Here is a 20,377-nt window from a genome sequence, read left to right as displayed (position 1 = left end):
GGAGATACATAGTTAGGTGACGTGCTATTTTTTATTTCTATCGCTGATCAGCGACAAAATACAAAAGAAAATTTTTATTTTTTATCTGAATTTTCCCCCATTTTTTGTGAAGCGATAAACTATTAAAAAAATATCGAATTTGGAGAGGGGTAGAGGGGGTGTGGCCTGCGGGCCTGCAGCGAGGCGGTGTCTGCCACGACCGGCCTCGAAGTCAGCTACAGGAGCGTAGACGGCCCACCCGGGCCTTTTTATCTTATCACCTGTCACTCTGTATAAGCAGCAGCCAGGAGGAGCCGGGGTGGGAGCCGGAGGGATTTGCAAATTGTGGAAACGGCCTTCCAGTGGGGCCTCCTGACCACCAGGCATCTACAGGCGAGCCCGTTTTATGGTTTGAAATACAGTTTTATCTTGCGTATCAATTCTTTTGGTTGCTTTTCAGCAGTTCTCTTCTTTTGCTCTGGCTCGTGCTCTCCCTCCGGCTCCCAACCCGTCTCTCCTCCTGGCTGCTGCTAGTACAGAGCGACAAGTGATTAGATAACAAGGCCCAGGTGGGCCTTCTATGGACCTGTTGCTGACTTTGAGGCCGGTCTTGGCACATCACGCCTTGCTGCAGGCCCGCAGGCCACGCCCCCCTTCACAATGCTTTATCGACAAGTAACATAATATGGGTTTTTTTTTAACACTGACTAACACCAACATTTTTCCATATGCATGTATATTATTTTAATATTTTTTTGTTCTGGAGGAAAAAAAGGATGACACTCAGTTATTTATAATTTTTCTGTTGTATCAGAACCTTTCCATTAGATCAGGGGTCCCAAAACTTTTTGACTCAGGGGCCGCATTGGGTTAAAAATATTTGGCCCAAGTCAGGGCTGTGTGTGTGTGTGTATATATATATATATATATATATATATATATATATATATATATATATATATATATATATATATATATATATATACATACATATACATATATATGTGTATATATAAATATACATATATATATATATATACATATATATGTGTATATATATATTTTTTTTTTATATATATATATACATATATATGTATATGTATATTTATATGTATATATATACTTATACATGTATATGTATATTTATATATATATACGAGCGTAATTATGTCCAATATAGATGGGAAAATGGATTTTTAGACAATACGATTTGCCTGAGCGGCGAGGAGACACCAAAAGTAACGAACGGTAGAAAATGGATTAGAAAGAACGGATTTAAAAAAAAAACAATAGTAAAAAAAATTGTTTTAAATAAAAAAAAAAATGTTATTTATATATATATATATATATATATATTTTTTATTTTTATTTTTATTTTTTTTTAACTTGGGACTTCCTGCGGGCTGGATTTTGGACTCAAGTGGGCCGGATCCGGCCCGCGGGCCGTAGTTTGGGGACCCCTGCATTAGATTGTGTAACTAATGTTGTGTCAGGTGTTTTGCAGAAAAAAACCACCTTTTTTTTTTTTTAAATATTTGAATCGTGATGAAGTGTATTGTTGCAAATAGTCCAAGAACTGCCGAGTGGTCAGTCCATGTACTGCGACAACCACCTGAATCCATCGCCGTAGCCTTGTCTCTTCAGCACGCTGCACATGAACACCTCTAATGGTCGCACGTTGCACTCCTTAATTTTCACACTCCCCTGTTGGGATGACACGCTCCGTCAACAACACGGTCGACGCTCAAAAGTCGGCCTCTTGAAAACTGCTCACCTTTCCGGTGACTTTTCCGTCCAGTGTGAAAACCCTTCGCATGCAGGCTTCGCCGATGGCCTCCGGACGATCGATTTTGTTCCCCAGCACCATCACGGGCAGGTTGGCGATGGTGTCGTCTGCCAGCAGGGCCTCGCCGTACCAGCACGATACAGTGTTAGCGTCACTTTTGTGTTGTTAGCGCTATACCGGCGTCAAACTCACATCCAGCTCCGTCTTGGACTCTTCTAGCCTGCTGTGGTCGGCGCAGTCCACTATGAAGACCACCGCGTTCACGGCGGGCAGGTAGTTCCTCCACAATCGCCGAGCTAATAACAGAGTAAATTTTATTTTTCTATCAATTACACTCAACCAGTGGTTCTTGAAAAAATGTTCACCAAGTACCAGCATAAAGACCAACAACTTAATTTGATATAGCTCACAGTATAATTGCTGCAAGTTTTCTGCCATCTTGTAGACAACGTGAATAACTAAAGTTAATAATATATATTTTATATATGACCTGATCCATACAACCTTTCCCAGTAATAAACTAACACAAAAAGTCAACACACACAACACACTTTGTGGATATTATATTAAAAAAATAAGTCCAAACCTAACACATAATTCAAAATGACACCCATTTGAACCCCCGCAATGCATGATGGGGAAAATGTCAAACGCTCTCCCCACTAATCCATGTTTGGTGCATTTTAGCTGCTTGATATTTCTGATTGATAACCAAACTTTAAGGAGGTCACGGAAGTAAACAAGGTAGGAGTTGAACTTTCACATATTCTTAATATCCAGTTGTATTCAATCTTAACTATACATGTGTATACATATATATATATATAGTACAGGCCAAATTATTTTCATGACTATTTACATTGTAGATTGTCGCTTAAGGCATCAAATCTATGAATGAACACGTGGAGTTATGTACTTAACAAAAAAAAGGTGAAATAACTGAAAACATGTTTTGTATTCCCGTTTCTTCAAAATAGCCACCCTTTGCTCTGATTACTGTATTGCACACTCTTGGCATTCTCTTGATGAGCTTCAAGAGGTGGTCACCTGAAATGGTTTTCACTTCACAGGTGACATAGTTTTGATGCAATCAGTGATGGTCTACAATGTAAATAGTCATGAAAATAAAGGAGACACATTGTATGGAGAAAGTGTTTCCAAACTTAAGCGCTTTTATATTGGTCATTTCCTGCTTTTCTCCCTGAGCACTGTTTACCCTGAGCTGCGGCTGATTGGCAGCTGGCCACACCTGGTGTCAATCAGCCCGCTCTTATTTGAACCTGCTTTGTCCTCCAGTCAGGGCTGGATTATTGTCACCACTACCTCTCAATGTCATTAATACATATCGTTGTAGCTGTGTCTACTTCTGTTCACTCTGATCATGCCATAGTTCCTTCGTGTCACAGTAAGTGTTTTTGTTTCTAGTCCACAGTTAGCATTTGTGCTAGTTTTTGTTCATATTTAAGTTTGTTCACAGTGTTGTCCGCGCCTTTTGTTTGTACCCTTATCGTTTTAGGGTACAAACTATTGTTTTAGTGTTAAATTAAATCATGTTTTCCTTTACAATGCTTGCCGCCTTATCTACATCTTGGGGTTCGTCACAAACTCAATGTGACAAGTTTGGCCGTCCCTGGCCTATGTATTCATTAAAAACAGGGCAGAAGTTTTATTTAACAAGTATATTTAATATTTTTGGCCATTGTAACGTTACACGTTATAACGTTATAAATATCATTCACTACACAGTTTGAACTGTAACACTGTGTTTGAATGTAAGAAAATACAACAATTTACCTGAATAATGAATCAAATAAAACAAATTGCACATACAAAAGTACCATTAGATAGAGCCCACTCACGACAGTTTGACAATCGCTGCCCGAGGCGTTACCGTAATGTCTCGAACATTAATCACCCTGATTTAAAAAACTCAAAGTTTGGCTATTCCCCCTTTTGGGTCGGGTACTACCATCTGCTGCCATCTTTTGATTGGCTGACAGAAAATAGTCATTTATTTAATGACAAATGTAAAAAAGCAAATGTTTTTTTTGGTTTTCATTGTTGTAGACGGCCACCATATATCCCAACCGGCATGCTCCTTTTACTATTTTTCTGGAAACTTATATTATTACTTGTTTTTACAACTTTCTATACCTTCTTCACATCCTTCCTAACCCAAAATATTTGTTAGAACACACCTAAAAAAGCTATTCATTCAAATGCAATAGCAACTTCTCTCACCTTGCACGTGTCCTCCCAGATCGAAAGTGGTAAACTTCATGCCGCCAATCGTCAGCTCTTCAGACGCTTCGGGAAGTAAAGACATGGACTCTCCATTAGGTACACCTGCATACACTCTCATCCAAGCTAGCAATGCACACTTTTGCTCAATTTCAATTGTTGCTATGGTGTGAGAAGTGTGCTACATCGTATTCATTCTAATAATGCACGATATTAAGCTGAAATTTGGCCCAAAAAATGGAATAATGTTACTTGGATGCTGCGTGGGAACATGCTGGCAAAGATGGTTGTTCTTCAACATGTGCAGTAAAGTAGTTTTGCCAGCATTGTCCAGGCCCAGGAAGACCAACTTGCCCCTCTTTTTGTACAGACCTGCAAGGGAGTTCAAACAAAGCCCCTTAACAATTTGACAGTTTGGGAATAAACTAGTCCCTGTTGGTCAAAGACCTTTAAACAACACTTACCTAAGTACTGCAAAACATTACTAAATCTCCTGTAGACCCAATAAACTAAAACCGACATCTCAGGCGTCTTTTCCTGTAACAGAAAGTAAAGTATAAACTCCTAGCCATTATGGACAACACCTCCCACCCACTACACTCGGACCTTGCGGAGAAAATGAGCACGTTCAGTGGAAGGCTCAGACTCCCAAAATGAAACACGGAACGACACAGGAGGTCCTTCATACCGACAGCCATCAGACTGTGTAATGCATGTTTTCCTTGACTGCACTTAAATGTAGAATATATTTATATTATTCATATATTATATATATAATATCCATTCTATGTGTCATACTTGATATTGCCATATTTTTGCTGAAAGGATTTAGTAGAGAACGTTGACGATAAAGTACGCAACTTTTGTTCGCTAATAAAAAAGCCTTGCCTGTACCGGAAGTATCAGACGATGTGCGTGTGATGTCACGGGTTGTGGAGCTCCTCACATCTTCACATTGTTTACAGTCATGGCCACCAGCAGCGAGATCGATTCGGACCGAGAAAGCGATGATTTCCCCATTAATTAGAGCGAGGATGAAAGATTTGTGGATGAGGAAAATGAGAGTGAAGGACTAGGGAAAAAGGAAAGACAGGGCAGTGGGAGCGATTCAGATGTTATTATTATTATTATTATTATTGGGGCGGTATAGCTCGGTTGGTAGAGCGGCCGTGCCAGCAACTTGAGGGTTGCAGGTTAGATTCCCGCTTCCGCCATCCTAGTCACTGCCGTTGTGTCCTTGGGCAAACACTTTACCCACCTGCTCCCAGTGCCACCCACACTGGTTTAAATGTAACTTAGATATTGGGTTTCACTATGTAAAGCGCTTTGAGTCACTAGAGAAATGCGCTATATCCAATCCAATCCAATCCACTCTATTTATATAGCACATTTAAACAACAATAACGTTTCCAAAGTGCTGCACAGCCATGTTAAAAACAATATTATGCTCCACCAATGACTGAATAAAACAAAAAATGAATAAAAATAAAACCAATAAAAACAATATAAAAACAAATATGATTAAAAACTATTTTAAAGGGTAAAATCAATCAAAACAGTAAAATAAAAATATAATTCACTTCACTTCACTATATAATAATAATAAATAATATATAACATATATATAATATACGAATATCCATCCATGGATGGATGGATGGATGGATGGATATTCATATATTATATATATAATGTTATATATTATTTATTATTATTATTGTTTATTGTGAGTGAACTGTGGTGCTGAATTTCCCCCAGGGATGAATAAAGTACTTTCTATTCTATTCTATGTATAGAAACGCTGAAATTAACTTTATACCGATTCCTGGCGTTCTAGAAAATATATTAAAACGGGTGCTGTCAAATTGATCCTTTTTTAAATCACACTTTTGAATTTGGATTAATGGTAATTAATTACTGTAGATTTATTGCTTGCATAATTTAAATAAGCCTAAAAGAAGACCCCAATATTTTGACAAAAATCCAATTTCATGGTCAGAATGTCATACACAAATATTTCTCAACTTTTAATTGATTTGCCTAAAATTCTGTTAAAGTATTACCGGTATCTGCAGTTTACTTTGAAGAATATTTGTACGTGTATGCATTGACCTGCTCACTGATAACCCACCTATCAGGTAGACATCATGTAAAAATAATTGGGAGATAAAAAAGGAAATAAATGCATAATTAATCTGCAACTACTGTATACCTGAATAATGCGATATTTTTCTGTGACTAGCCACATGAGTTAACTTATTATTTTTAACAGCCCTTGTAAAAAACAATTGGAAAAAAAAAATCTAAGTAAAATATAAATAATCTACAACTGTACCTGATTATTGCGATATTTTTTGTGACTAACCACATGAGTTAACTTATTTTTTCTGACATCCCTAGAATTACAAAAAAAACACAACTATACATGATTAATGCAATTTTCGAGGGTGATTAATCACAGGAGTTATTTTTTAAACAGCTCTATTAAAGAACAATTTTCCAAAAAACACAAGATTAATCTGCAACCATAGCTGATTAATGTGATCATTTTCTGTGATTAATCCCATTAGTTCACTTGTTATGTTTGACAGCCCTCATAAATAATCCATCCATCCATCCATTTTTCTACCGCTTATTCCCTTTCGGGCTCGCGGGGGGCGCTGGCGCCTATCTCAGCTACAATCGGGCGGAAGGCGGGGTACACCCTGGACAAGTCGCCACCTCATCGCAGGGCCAACACAGATAGACAGACAACATTCACACACTAGGGACCATTTAGTGTTGCCAATCAACCTATCCCCAGGTGCATGTCTTTGGAGGTGGGAGGAAGCCGGAGTACCCGGAGGGAACCCACGCAGTCACGGGGAGAACATGCAAACTCCACACAGAAAGATCCCGAGCCCGGGATTGAACCCTGACTACTCAGGACCTTCGTATTGTGAGGCAGACGCACTAACCCCTCTGATAATAAAAAATTCCAAATAAAATGCGTGATTAATCTTCAATTATATTTTTTATGATTAATCACAGGCTTAACTAGTTATTTTTGACAGCCCAATTCAAACATCCCTTAACAGAAAGTAAAGTATACTGCTGATGTATAGAAACACTGAAATTATAACCTTATTCCGATTCCTGGCGTTCTAGAAGATATTAAAACTGGTGCTGTCATATTGATCATTTTTTACATCACACTTTTGAATTTGGATTAATGGTCATTAATCACTGTAGATCAGGGGTCACCAACGCGCGGGCACCAGGTAGCCCGTAAGGACCAGATGAGTCGCCCGCTGGCCTGTTCTAAAAATAGCTCAAATAGCAGCACTTACCAGTGAGCTGCCTTTATTTTTAAAATTTCATTTATTTACTAGCAAGCTGGTCTCACTTTGCTCGACATTTTTAATTCTAAGAAAGACAAAACTCAAATAGAATTTGAAAATCAAGAAAATATTTTAAATACTTAGTCTTCACTTGTTTAAATCAATTCATTTATTTTTTTACTTTGCTTCTTATAACTTTCACAAAGACAATTTTAGACAAAAAATACCACCTTAAAAATGATTTTAGGATTTTTAAACACATATACCTTTTTAACTTTTGAATTCCTTCCTCTTCTTTCCTTACAATTTAAATCAATGTTCAAGTATTTTTTTTTAGTATAAAAAAAAAAGTATAATAAATACATTTTAATTTAATTCTTCATTTTAGTTTCTGTTTTTTCGAAGAAGAATATTTGCGAAATATCTCTTTAAACTTATGATTAAAAATTTTTAAAATTATTATGGAAAATCTAGAAATCTGTAGATTCACATTTAAATCTTATTTCAAAGTCTTTTGAATTTCTTTTAAAATTTTTGTTCTGGAAAATCAAGAAGAAATAATATTTTGTCTTGGTTAGAAATATAGCTTGGTCCAATTTGTTATATAGTCTAAAAAATGCAGATTGGATTTTAACCTATTTAAAACATGTCATCAAAATTCTAAAAAGAATCTTAATCAGGAAAAATTACTAATGTTCCATAAATTATTTTTTACATTTTTTCAAAAAGATTCGAATTAGCTACTTTTTCTCTTCTTTTTTTCGGTTGAATTTTGAATTTTAAAGAGTCGAAATTGAAGATAATATAATATTTTAAAAATATATATTTTTAAAATCTGCATCTACTGTATACCGCAGTAATGCGGTATTTTTTGTGATTTACCACATAAGTTAACTTAATATTTTTGACATCCCTAGAATTAAATAATTAAATAATTATTAACTTGCGTGATTAATCTTCAACTATACATGATTAATGCGATATTTTTGGTGATTACGTAATCACACAAGTTAACTTATTCTTTAAACAGTCCTATTAAATCATGATTTTCCAAAAATCGAAATAAAACACGTGATTAATATGCAGCTATACCTGATTAATATAATAATTTTCTGTGATTAATCACATGACTTCACTTATTTTGACAGCCACTGTAAATAATATTTTTTTTAATCAAAATAAAACCCATGACAAATCTGCAACTATAGCAGATTAATGCATTAACTTTTGTGATTATTTTCATTAGTTAACTTGTTACTTTTGAAAGCCCTCGTAAATAATAATAATTGAAAAAATCTAAATAAAATGCGTGATTAATCTTCAATTACACCAATGCAATATTTTTGGTGATTAATCAACCCGAGGTAACTTTTTATTTTTTAAACAGCCCTAGAAAATAATGAATTTCAAAAAAATCAAGATAAAACATATGATTAATCTGCAAATATACTTGATTATTTTCTGTGATTAATCACACGAGTTCACTTATTTTGACAGTCCTCATACATAAAAATTGAAAAAAATCTAAATAAAAACCCATGATTAATCTGCAACTATACCTGATTAACTTTTGTGATTATTTACATTAGTTCTTTTGATTTTTTAAACATCCCTAGAAAATAATGAGTTTCAAAAAAATCAAGATAAAACATATGATTAATCTGCAACTATACTTGATTAATATGATAATTTTCGGTGATTAATCACGAGTTCACTTATTTTGACAGTCCTCGTAAATAATATTTTTTTAAAAATCTAAATAAAAACCCATGATTAATCTGCAACTATACCTGATTAACTTTTGTGATTATTTACATTAGTTAACTGGTTACTTTTGACAGCCCTCTCATAAATAATAATAATAATTTAAAAATCTAAAAAAATGTGTGATTAATATTCAATTATACCTGATTAATGCTATATTTTTGGTGATTAATCCATCCATCCATCCATTTCCTACCGCTTATTCCCTTTCGGGGTCGCGGGGGGCGCTGGCGCCTATCTCAGCTACAATCGGGCGGAAGGCAGGGTACACCCTGGACAAGTCGCCATCTCATCGCAGGGCCAACACAGACAGACAGACAACATTCACACTCACATTCACACACTAGGGATTAATCAACACGAGCTAACTTTTTATTTCTATTTTTAAAAACAGCCCTAGAAAATAACGGGTTTCAAAAAAATCATGATAAAACATATGATTAATCTGCAACTATACTTGATTAATATGATAATTTTCTGTGATTAATCACGAGTTCACTTATTTTGACAATCCTCATAAATAATAATTTATAAAAAAATCTAAATTAAACGTATGAATAATCTGCAACTATACCAGATTAATGCAATAACCTTTGTGGTTATTTACATTAGTTAACTGGTTACTTTTGACAGCCCTCATAAATAATAATAACAATACAATCTAAATAAAATATGTGATTAATATTCAATTATACCTGATAATGCAATATTTTTGGTGATTAATCAACACAAGTTAACTTATTATTTTTAAAACAGCCCTAGTAAAAAAAAAATTAAATTAAAAAAAAAAATCAGATAAAAAAACGCGTGATTATCGTGCAACTATACCTGATTCACTTATTTTGACAGCCCACATAATCATTTTTTAAAAATCTACAAAAAAAACATGATTAATCTGCAACTATAGCAGATTAATGCAATAACTTTTGTGATTATTTACATTAGTTAACTTGTTACTTTTGACAGCCCTCGTAAATAATAATAATAATACAATCTAAATAAAATATGTGATTAATATTCAATTATACCCGATAATGCAATATTTTTGGTGATTAATCAACACAAGTTAACTTATTTTTAAAACAGCCCTAGTAAAAAAAAAATTTAATAAAAAAAAAAAATAAAATAAAAAAACGCGTGATTATCGTGCAACTATACCTGATTCACTTATTTTGACAGCCCACATAATCATTTTTTAAAAATCTAAAAAAAAAACATGATTAATCTGCAACTATAGCAGATTAATGCAATAACTTTTGTGATTATTTACATTAGTTAACTTGTTACTTTTGACAGCCCTCGTAAATAATAATAATAATAAAAATCTAAACAAAATATGTGATTAATATTCAATTATACTTGATTAATGGGGTATTTTTGGTGATTAGTCACACGATTTAACTTATTTTCCTTTTTAAACAACTCTAGTAAATTATTTATTTTAAAATAAAAATACGCGTGATTAACCTGCATCGATTGATGATATTTTTCTGTGATTAATCACAAGTTCACTTATTTTGACAGCCCTCGTAAATAATACTTTTTAAAAAATCGACATAAAATCCATGATTAATCTGCAACTATACCCGATTAATGCATGAAATTTTGTGATTATTTACATTAGTTAACTTGTTACTTGCCCTGCGATGAGGTGGCGACTTGTCCAGGGTGTACACCGCCTTACGCACGATTGTAGCTAAGATAGGCTCCAGCGACCCCGAAGGGAATAAGCGGTAGAAAATGGATGGGTGTAACTTGTTACTTTTGACAGCCCTTGTAAATAATGACAATTTAAAAAAAATCTAAATAAAATATGTGATTAATATTCAATTGTATTTGATTAATGTGGTATTTTTGGCCCAATTCAGCCGTACTTTTAAATCAAATCAACAGAAAAATTGTTATAACAAACACAATAATTGATTAGCATCATTTATGTAGTATTTGTAGTTCTGGCGTTGTTGGAGTCTGCTGCATTCTATGTTCACCCAGAAGTGGGATTTTCCATAAGCGTTTTTTTTTTTTTTACACATAAAAAAAATAATTAAAGACTTAGCGATGTTTTCAGTTACCTTTGTTGACTTTTCGGTGTTTCGTGGGATCAGAACTACTAAGACTACAAGCAAACTTTGCCGTGCTGTTTTTGCACTGATCCGCTTGTCTTTCATGTGTGTGACGTCACCGATCATTCCTTTATCTTTGAAAAATAAGTTGCTTGATAACCAATCATTCCTTTGTCTTGAAATATACACATTTGATCGATAACCAATCACTTTCATTACAATAAGCGTTTTCGGGGTGAGTCAGTTTAATTTTGTAAGTTAAAAAATTTTTGTGACGTCATTTGAAATCGGAATTTCCGAAGACACGCGAACGTCGCACAACGTGCACTTGAACTATCTAGTTTTAACACTTTCGCCACTTTGCTTTTGTTTAGGTTCAATTTCACTGTTAATATGTGAATAAAACGATAATCTTTTCAACGCTATGTTTAATGCTGTTAAGCAAATCTCTGTGTGTGCTTAGTTTAGTGTAGCGCTTACAAGTGTAAGTGGACGTGACAAACGCTTTGATGCTAACGACAAGCAAGTGTGGTCATTTTGACAGCCGATAAAAAGCTGTCTATTAATCATTCATTTTTTAGTTTGGGTACGTAAAATATAATACTCGTCAAATGTTTGTCGAGGTTGATTTACCCAGTTAATTACCGATTTTCAATGGTCTCCCTGGAAACAGTCGGGACGATCTTTCTTCTTCGTTTGTTAAAATGACTCACGTTGATCACATAGCGCCCCGGCGTGTCGTGTTGGTGTAATGACAGAATGGCAACGTCATAAAGTACGATGACATATTTATTTTCCCAAAACTGTAATGACAAACAAGAGTTGTTACTTCATTTCATGATGCATTTAAAGGCCTACTGGAATGAGATTTTCTTATTCAAACGGGGATAGCAGGTCCATTCTATGTGTCATACTTGATCATTTCGCGATATTGCCATATTTTTGCTGAAAAGATTTAGTAGAGAACATCCACGATAAAGTTCGCATCTTTTGGTCGCTAATAAAAAAAAGCCTTGCCTGTGCCGGAAGTAGCAGACGATGTGAGAGTGACGTCACGGGTTGTAGAGTTCCTCACATCCTCACATTGTTTACAATCACGGCCACCAGCAGCGAGAGCGATTCGAACCGAGAAAGTGACGATTTCCCCATTAATTTAAGCGAGGATGAAAGATTCGTGGATGAGGATAGTGAGAGTGAAGGACTAGAAAGAAAAAAAAAAGTGAGGGCAGTGGGAGCGATTCTGGGACTCTCGATGCTGTGTTGGATCCACTTTGGACTGGACTCTCGCGGCTGTGTTGGATCCATTATGGATTGAACTTTCACAGTATCATGTTAGACCCGCTCGACATCCATTGCTTTCGTCCTCTCCAAGGTTCTCATAGTCATCATTGTCACCGACGTCCCACTGGGTGTGAGTTTTCCTTGCCCTTATGTGGGCCTACCGAGGATGTCGTAGTGGTTTGTGTTGTGGTTTGTGTTGTGGTTTGTGCAGCCCTTTGAGACACTAGGGATTTAGGGCTATATAAGTAAACATTGATTGATTGATTCAGATGTTATTAAACACATTTACTAGGATAATTCTGGAATATCCCTTATCTGCTTATTGTGTTACTAGTGTTTTAGTGAGATGATATGGTACCTGAAAGTCGGAGGGGTGTGGCCACGGGTGTGGTGACCGCCAGTGTCTCCGGTGGGAGGAGGTAATAGTCCGCAGCTGCAGGAGGACGCAAGCTCCGCTCATGTCTACGGTAAGAGCTGACTTATTAGCACTAACTTCTCACCGAAACCTGCCGGTTGACATGTGGTCTTGAACCATGTTCGCTTGACCGCTCTGTTCCATAGTAAAGCTTCACCTTCGGGAATGTAAACAAGGAAACACCGACTGTGTATTTGTTGCTAAAGGCAGCTGCAATACACCGCTTCCCACCTACATTTTTCTTCTTTGACGTCTCCAGTATTAAGTGAACAAATTGCAAAACATTCAGCAACACAGATGTCCAGAATACTGTGTAATTATGCGATTAAAGCAGACCACTTATAGCTTGGATCGGGCTGGAAGAACATGTCCGCTACAACCGGTGATGTTACGCGCACTCGTCATCATTCTGCGACGTTTTAAACAGGATGCTTCGCGGGAAATTTAAAATTGCAATTTAGTAAACTAAACCGGCCATATTGGCATGTGTTGCAATGTTAATATTTCATCATTGATATATAAACTATCAGACTGCGTGGTCGCTAGTAGTGGCTTTCAATAGGCCTTTAACTTAAGAGTGCACAATTTAATACATATAATGTCATTTTAAGTCACACTTAATTACAAACAATGCAGAACAAATTGTGTTTGTGACTAGCATTAAAATAGGTGCAAAAAAAGCACATTTTCAATATCAATAATTTTCGATTTATTGAAACAAAATATTAAAATAATAATGCATCTTTTTTCATCCAAGATTTCCTCACTTCTCATAGTAGAACCATTGGTCAACTGAAAAAAAAAATGAAGCAAAATTTAGCCCAAAAAAGGCACCAACATTTTTTTTTAATTTTTGGGTACTTTTTACTAACCTGAACTTGGAATGGAATCTTCATCTCCATATGCGCACGTCTGCAAAAAAAAAAATTAGGAAAACTATCGAATAGGATCTCATAGTTACCTCATTTTTGTTTGTCTTACCGACTCGACAACAGCGGCGGCGTCTTCGGCGGAGCAACAAAACGGACTGTCTGACACGCTTGTGTTCATGCTGTGCAACAAACAATAAAAGGTAGCTGTTAAATATTCAACGCGCCGTGTGAGAAAAGTGTCTACTACTGAATGTTTTTGGAGTGAACACTTCAGACAAAACTGGGTGACTTTTTCCCGCTAACTGAATAATGTAAAATAATCACAAAATAATACGATAGTGAAAATACTGGTAAATTTGAGCAGATTTGAGACTGTTTATTCAATCAATCAATCAATCAATCAAAGTCTATTTATATAACCCTTAATCACAAGTGTCTCAAAGGGCTGCACAAGCCTATTCAATCAAAACTATGTTATATTTTACTACAGGCTAATTGCCTCTTGCGGACAAATGCAGTTCTGCAACGTGGGAAAGATGAACGTGTTTTGTCTGTTCCTTTAATATCAAAAATTGATTTTCAAAAATGTTCTAATTAATTATATTCATATTTTTTTTAAATGCATTTTACTTTTTTTTCGATTCCAAAATATGTGGTAAAATAAATGAAATATTATTGTTGTTAAATTATTACTTCAAATATTTAAACAAAAAAAAAAATTAAGTCATTTCACTCAATAAATTGTTTAATTATTTTCAATAAAAAAGTTTAAATTAATAATATTTTTGGTACTTTTTATATACATTACTTGATTACTAATTAATCATTTTTAATTTATTTAAAACAAATTGATGAATATATCTCCATTATAAACCTGTAATAAAATACAATAATAAGAATAATTGTTGGTTAATTTGTTTTAAGTACATTGGTAAATACTTTTTAAAGCTTAAACAAAATACTTTTTTGTCATTTCTTTTAAAGTAATTGTTAAATGCCTTTCCATTATAAATATGGAATGAAATAAAATCATATATGTTGGGTAATTATTCATACATACATTGATGAATAATAGATTTTAAAACAATTGATTAAACAAAATATGTTATTAGTAATTTTTTGTAACCAATTTGTAAAATTATTTTCATTATAAATATGTAATCCATTGTAAATAATAATAATGAAAATCTAAAAAAAATATGTAATTAATATTCAATTATACTTGATTAATGCGGTATTTTTTGGTGATTAGTCTGTTGGTTAATTTATTTTAAAGACATTGGTAAATAATTAATATTAAAATTGCCTAAAAGATGTTTTGGGAATTTCGTTCAAATACATTGTTAAATGTATTTTAATTAAAATATGTAATGAAATAAAATATTATATATATTGATCTTTTTTTTAAACTAATCATAAAAAATAATAAATATTTAAATATTTATTAAGTATGTATTGTATTTTTGTCTTTTCTTTCAAATCAATGTTTATATTTCTGTAAATTGTCAACTTATTAATTAAAAACCTGATTGAGTGAAATATTTTTAACAAATTAGAAAATGTATTGAAATAAGATGATATATATTGATGAATCTATTTTAAACACACAGTTAAATAAATAATTGAAATATGATTAAATAAAATATATTATAAACATTTCTATCAAACAAATTGTTACATTTCTTTCAATAAACAAATCTGCAATGAAATAAAATAATATATTTTGATGAATTTATTTTAGACACATAGTTAAAGGATTGATTAAAATGTGGTTAAATAAAATGTATTTTTAGTAATTCCTTTCAAACAAAGTGTTACATTTCTTTCAATGAACAAATCTGCAATGAAATAAAATAATATATTTTGATGAATTTATTTTAGACACATAGTTAAAGGCCTACTGAAACCCACTACTACCCACCACGCAGTCTGATAGTTTATATATCAATGATGAAATATTAACATTGCAACACATGCCAATACGGCCGCTTTAGTTTAATAAATTGCAATTTTAAATTTCCCGCGAAGTATCCTGTTAAAAACGTTGCGGTTTGATGACGCGTGCGCGTGACGTCACGGATTGGAGCGGACATTTTTTTCCAGCCCGAACCCAACTATAAGTCGTCTGCTTTAATCGCATAATCACACAGTATTCTGGACATCTTTGTTACTGAAACTTTTGCAATTTGTTCAATTAATAATGGAGACGTCAAAGAAGAAAGATGTAGGTGGGAAGCGGTGTATTGCAGCTGCCTTTAGTAACACAAACACAGCCGGTGTTTCCTTGTTTACATTCCCGAAGGTGAAGCTTTACTATGGAACAGAGCGGTCAAGCGAACATGGTTCTCTACCACATGTCAACCGGCCGTTTTCGGTGAGAAAATTGTGGTAATAAGTCGGCTCTTACCGTAGACATAAGCGGAGCTTCCGTCGTTCCTCGTGCACCTGTCAAAGAGGCAGTTGCGAACTGTCTTGCCTCCTCTGACCGGCCGCCCCCAAATGTGGGGTGCTTCCACCGTGGAGGAAGAGGAACAAAAGCTCAGCCTGGCCCGAATGGCTGCCTTCGCTTCGTCTCGTCGAGAAACGTGGCTTCCCTCAGAGACACTGGCGGTCACCACGCCTGTGGCCACACCCCTCCGACTTTCAGGTCCGACTATATATTCTCACTAAAACACTAGTAACTCAATAAGCAGATAAGGGATTTTCCAGAATTATCCTAGTAAATGAGTCTAATAACATCTGAATCGCTCCCACTGCCCTGTCTTTTTTTTTTCTAGTCCTTCACTTTCACTATCCTCATCCACAAATCTTTCACCCTCGCTCAAATTAATGGTGAAATTGTCGCTTTCTCGGTCCGAATCGCTCTCGCTGCTGGTGGCCATGATTATAAACAATGTGCGGATGTGAGGAGCTCTACAACCCGTGACGTCACGCGCACATCGTCTGCTACTTCCGGTACAGGCAAGGCTTTTTTATTAGCGACAAAAAGTTGCGAACTTTATCGTCGATGTTCTCTACTAAATCAGTAAAAATATGGCAATATCGCGAAATGATCAAGTATGACACATAAAATGAACCTGCTATCTCTGTTTAAATAAGAAAATCTCATTTCAGTAGGCCTTTAAAGTATTAATTAAAATGTGGTTAAATAAAATATATTTTTAGTAATTCCTTTCAAACAAATTGTTACTTTTCTTTCAATGAATAAATATGCAATGAAATAAAATAATATATTTTGATGAATGTATTTTAAACACATAGTTAAATTATTAATTAAAATGTGGTCAGATAAAAATATTTTTAGTAAGTCTTTTCAAACAAATTGTTACATTTCTTTTAGTGAAAAAATATCCAATGAAATAAACTAATATATTTTGATGAATTTATTTTAGACACATAGTTAAATTATTAATTAAAATGTTAAATGAAATATATTTTTAGTAATTCCTTTCTAACAAATTGTTACATTTCTTTCAGTGAACAAATATGCAATGAAATAAAATAATACATTTTGATGAATTTATTTTACACACATAATTAAAGTATTAATTAAAATGTGGTTGAATAAAATTCATTTTTAGTAATTTCTTTCAAACAAATTGTTACATTTCTTTCAATGAACAAATATTCAATGAAATAAAATAATATATTTTGATGAATTTATTTTAGACACATAGTTAAATTATTAATTAAAATGTTAAATAAAATGTATTTTTAGTAATTCCTTTCAAACAAAGCATTACATTTCTTTCAATTAACAAATATGCAATGAAATAAAATAATATATTTTGATGAATTTATTTTAGACAGTTAAAATATTAATTAAAATGTGGTTAACTATAATATATTTTTAGTAATTATTTTCAAACAAATTGTTATATTTCTTTCTGTTAAATTTTTTTAAATAAAAAAACAATTTTTATTAATTAAGTTAAAGTACATAGAATATTAATTTAAAAAGCTGATTAAATAAAATAGTCTCATTAATGTATTGAACCGATAATTAATTGGGTTTATTTGTTGTGTGTTGACAAACAATCAAAAATTTCTCACCAGTTTAAGTCGCCAGCGTCTGTCTTTTGGGACACGAGAGCTTTCCAGAAGTCGTGGGTACTCTTAACCGTTTCTATGGCAAAGTCCTGAGAAAAAGGCATGATAAGACACTCGGGGACAAAACACTGCAATGTACATTTATTTACCCTGTCCTTGAACTCTCCGTTAAACGCAAACTGGTTTTCAGGTTTGCCGTCGGGGACTTTGTAGCGTCTGAACCAATCCAGCGTCGCCTCCAAGTAGCCGGGCTTCAGTCGCCTGACGTCCTCGATATCTGCGGGGACCGACAAGGACAAAAAGCGTCCGTAAAGCAACCGGCGATCGTGACGACGTCGCCGCCGCCGCTCTGACCGTTAAAGTCGTCCGCTTCGGGGTCGTCTGTATTGATCACGATGACCTTCCAGTCGGTTTCGCCCTCATCGATCAGCGCCAGCGTCCCCAGCACCTTGACTTTGATCACGTCCCCTCGGGAGCACACCTGAGAGAGGACACAAAGTAGTCTTCTCCGCCATTGAGCCGATGTCTAACTCGGTACCTTGTTTCCGATGTCGCAGATATCGATGGGGTCGTTGTCGCCGCAGCAACCTGTGTCGCCATCCTGGTGGTGGGGGTCCTCCCATGTCTGCCAGGAGCAGGATTTGACACATGAGGACATTTTTATTACAAAACCCCAAACCAGTGAAGTTGGCACTTTGTGTAAATCATAAATAAAAAACGAATACAATGATTTGCAAATTCCTTTCTACTTATATTCAATTAAATAGACTGCAAACGTTCAAACTGAGAAACTGAAATGTTTTTTGCAAATAACCATTAACTTAGAATTTAATATCATAAATAAATAACGAATACAATGATTTGCAAATTCCTTTTCTACTTGTATTCAATTGACTAGACTGCAAACGTTCGAACTGAGAAACTGAATTGTTTTTTTTGCAAATAATCATTAACTTAGAATTTAATGGCAGCAACACATTGCAAAAAAGTTGGCAAAGGAGCATTTTTACCACTGTGTTACATGGCCTTTCCTTTTAACAACACTCGGTAAATGTTTGGGAACTGAGGACACCAATTTTTGAAGCTTTTCCGGAGAAATTCTTTCCCATTCTTGCTTGATGTACAGCTTAATTTGTTCAACAGTCCACGGTCTCTGTTGTGGTATTTTAGACTTCATAATGCGCCACACATTTTCAATGGGAGACAGGTCTGGACTACAGGCAGGCCGGTCTAGTACCCGCACTCTTTTACTACGAAGCCACGCTGTTGAAACACGTGGCTTGGCATTGTCTTGCTGAAATAAGCAGGGGCGCATCCATGATAACATTGCTTGGATGGCAACATATGTTGCTCCAACACCTGTATGTACCTTTCAGCATTAATGGTGCCTTCACAGATGTGTAAGTTACCCATGCCTTGGGCACTAATACACCCCCATACCATCACAGATCTGGCTTTTGAACTTTGCGCCTGTAACAATCCGGATGGATCTTTTCCTCTTTGTTCCGGAGGACCAACATTCACAGTTTCCAAAATCAATTTGAAATGTGGACTCGTCAGACCACAGACCACTTTTCCACTTTGCATCAGTCCATTTTAGATGAGCTTGGGCCCAGCGAAGCCGGTGGCGTTTCTGGGTGTTGTTGATAAATGGCTTTGGCTTTGCATTGCAAGAGTTTTAACTTGCACTTACAGATGTAGAGACGAACTAAAGTTACTGACAGTATTTTTTTGAAGTGTTCCTGATGTTGCTTTTTGATGCAGTACCGCCTGAGGGATCAAAGGTCCGTAATATCATGGCTTACATGCAGTGATTTCTCCAGATTCTTTGAACTTTTTGATGATATTACAGACCGCAGATGGTGAAATCCCTAAATTCCTTGCAATAGCTCGTTGAGAAATGTTGTTCTTGAACTGTTCGACTATTTACTCACGCATTAGTTCACAAAGTGGTGACCCTTGTTTGTGAATGACTGAGCATTTCATGGAAGCTGCTTTTATACCCAATCATGGCACACACCTGTTGCCAATTAACCTGTTCACCTGTGGGATGTTCCACATAACTGTTTGAGGAGCATTCTTCAACGTTCTCAGTCTTTTTTGCCACTTGTGCCAGCTTTTTTGAAACATGTTGCAGGCATCAAATTCCAAATGAGCTAATATTTGCAAAAAACAACAAAGTTTACCAGTTCAAATGTTGTGTATCTTGTCTTTGCAGTCTATTCAATTGAATATAAGTTGAAAATGATTAGCAAATAATTGTATTCTGTTTTTATTTAAAATGTTCACAAGGTGCCAACTTCGCTGGTTTTGGGTTTTGTAGTACACAAACTGCCTCTGAACGTGTGATGATAACCATAGAACAAGCACTGGAACTTGCGTCATTAAATGTTAGTAAATTGAACTTCACTTTAGTTTTATTTAGTTTAGCAGGAAAGACATTAACCGTCAAAAAATAGCACCATAGAACCTCTTAAGTGGTACAATTTGCCAATATGTGTGATTATAACCATAGAACAAGTAACCTGAAAGCAATATGAGGGATACAATTAATCAAGTATCAGTTACTGTAAGTACATCAATTAATTTGACAATGCATTATAAAA

The 20,377-nt window shown here is 34.8% G+C and overlaps 2 protein-coding genes across 6 annotated transcripts in view; both read right to left on the bottom strand.

Annotated features, from left to right (window-relative positions):
• Nucleotides 1–1,356: 1,356 nt before the first annotated feature.
• Nucleotides 1,357–13,386, bottom strand: sar1aa (secretion associated, Ras related GTPase 1Aa). 4 transcript variants are annotated; one of them, XM_061909787.1, is made up of 7 exons: nucleotides 11,787–13,386; nucleotides 4,471–4,543; nucleotides 4,259–4,378; nucleotides 4,007–4,072; nucleotides 1,958–2,061; nucleotides 1,754–1,885; nucleotides 1,357–1,683 (listed from the first exon to the last, which is right to left on the bottom strand). In XM_061909787.1, exons 2-7 carry the CDS (start codon nucleotides 4,526–4,528, stop codon nucleotides 1,567–1,569), a joined length of 597 nt encoding a protein of 198 aa, XP_061765771.1. In that variant the 5' UTR covers nucleotides 4,529–4,543; nucleotides 11,787–13,386; the 3' UTR covers nucleotides 1,357–1,566. The 4 variants fall into 4 exon arrangements, with proteins under 4 accessions (XP_061765771.1, XP_061765770.1, XP_061765769.1 ...); XM_061909786.1 differs by having other exon boundaries at nucleotides 11,799–13,386; XM_061909785.1 differs by lacking the exon at nucleotides 11,787–13,386 and adding an exon at nucleotides 11,163–11,741.
• Nucleotides 13,387–13,534: 148 nt separating this feature from the next.
• Nucleotides 13,535–20,377, bottom strand: part of ppa1a (inorganic pyrophosphatase 1a) — a 14,690-nt gene continuing 7,847 nt past the window's right edge. For both annotated transcript variants that reach the window (XM_061909784.1, XM_061909783.1), the window contains exons 6-12: nucleotides 18,310–18,396; nucleotides 18,126–18,252; nucleotides 17,921–18,048; nucleotides 17,775–17,860; nucleotides 13,831–13,900; nucleotides 13,722–13,761; nucleotides 13,535–13,641 (exon numbers count right to left, since the gene is read on the bottom strand). In XM_061909784.1, the coding sequence (XP_061765768.1) occupies nucleotides 13,613–13,641; nucleotides 13,722–13,761; nucleotides 13,831–13,900; nucleotides 17,775–17,860; nucleotides 17,921–18,048; nucleotides 18,126–18,252; nucleotides 18,310–18,396 (567 nt within the window). In that variant the 3' untranslated portion in view covers nucleotides 13,535–13,612. The remainder of the gene's footprint in view (nucleotides 13,642–13,721; nucleotides 13,762–13,830; nucleotides 13,901–17,774; nucleotides 17,861–17,920; nucleotides 18,049–18,125; nucleotides 18,253–18,309; nucleotides 18,397–20,377) is intronic.

This window comes from Nerophis ophidion, linkage group LG08, assembly GCF_033978795.1.
Source record: "Nerophis ophidion isolate RoL-2023_Sa linkage group LG08, RoL_Noph_v1.0, whole genome shotgun sequence".
In the NCBI taxonomy this organism is placed as follows: domain Eukaryota; kingdom Metazoa; phylum Chordata; class Actinopteri; order Syngnathiformes; family Syngnathidae; genus Nerophis; species Nerophis ophidion.
The sequence above is the reverse complement of the archived record's forward strand: the minus strand, read 5'-3'. Positions and strand labels throughout refer to the sequence as shown.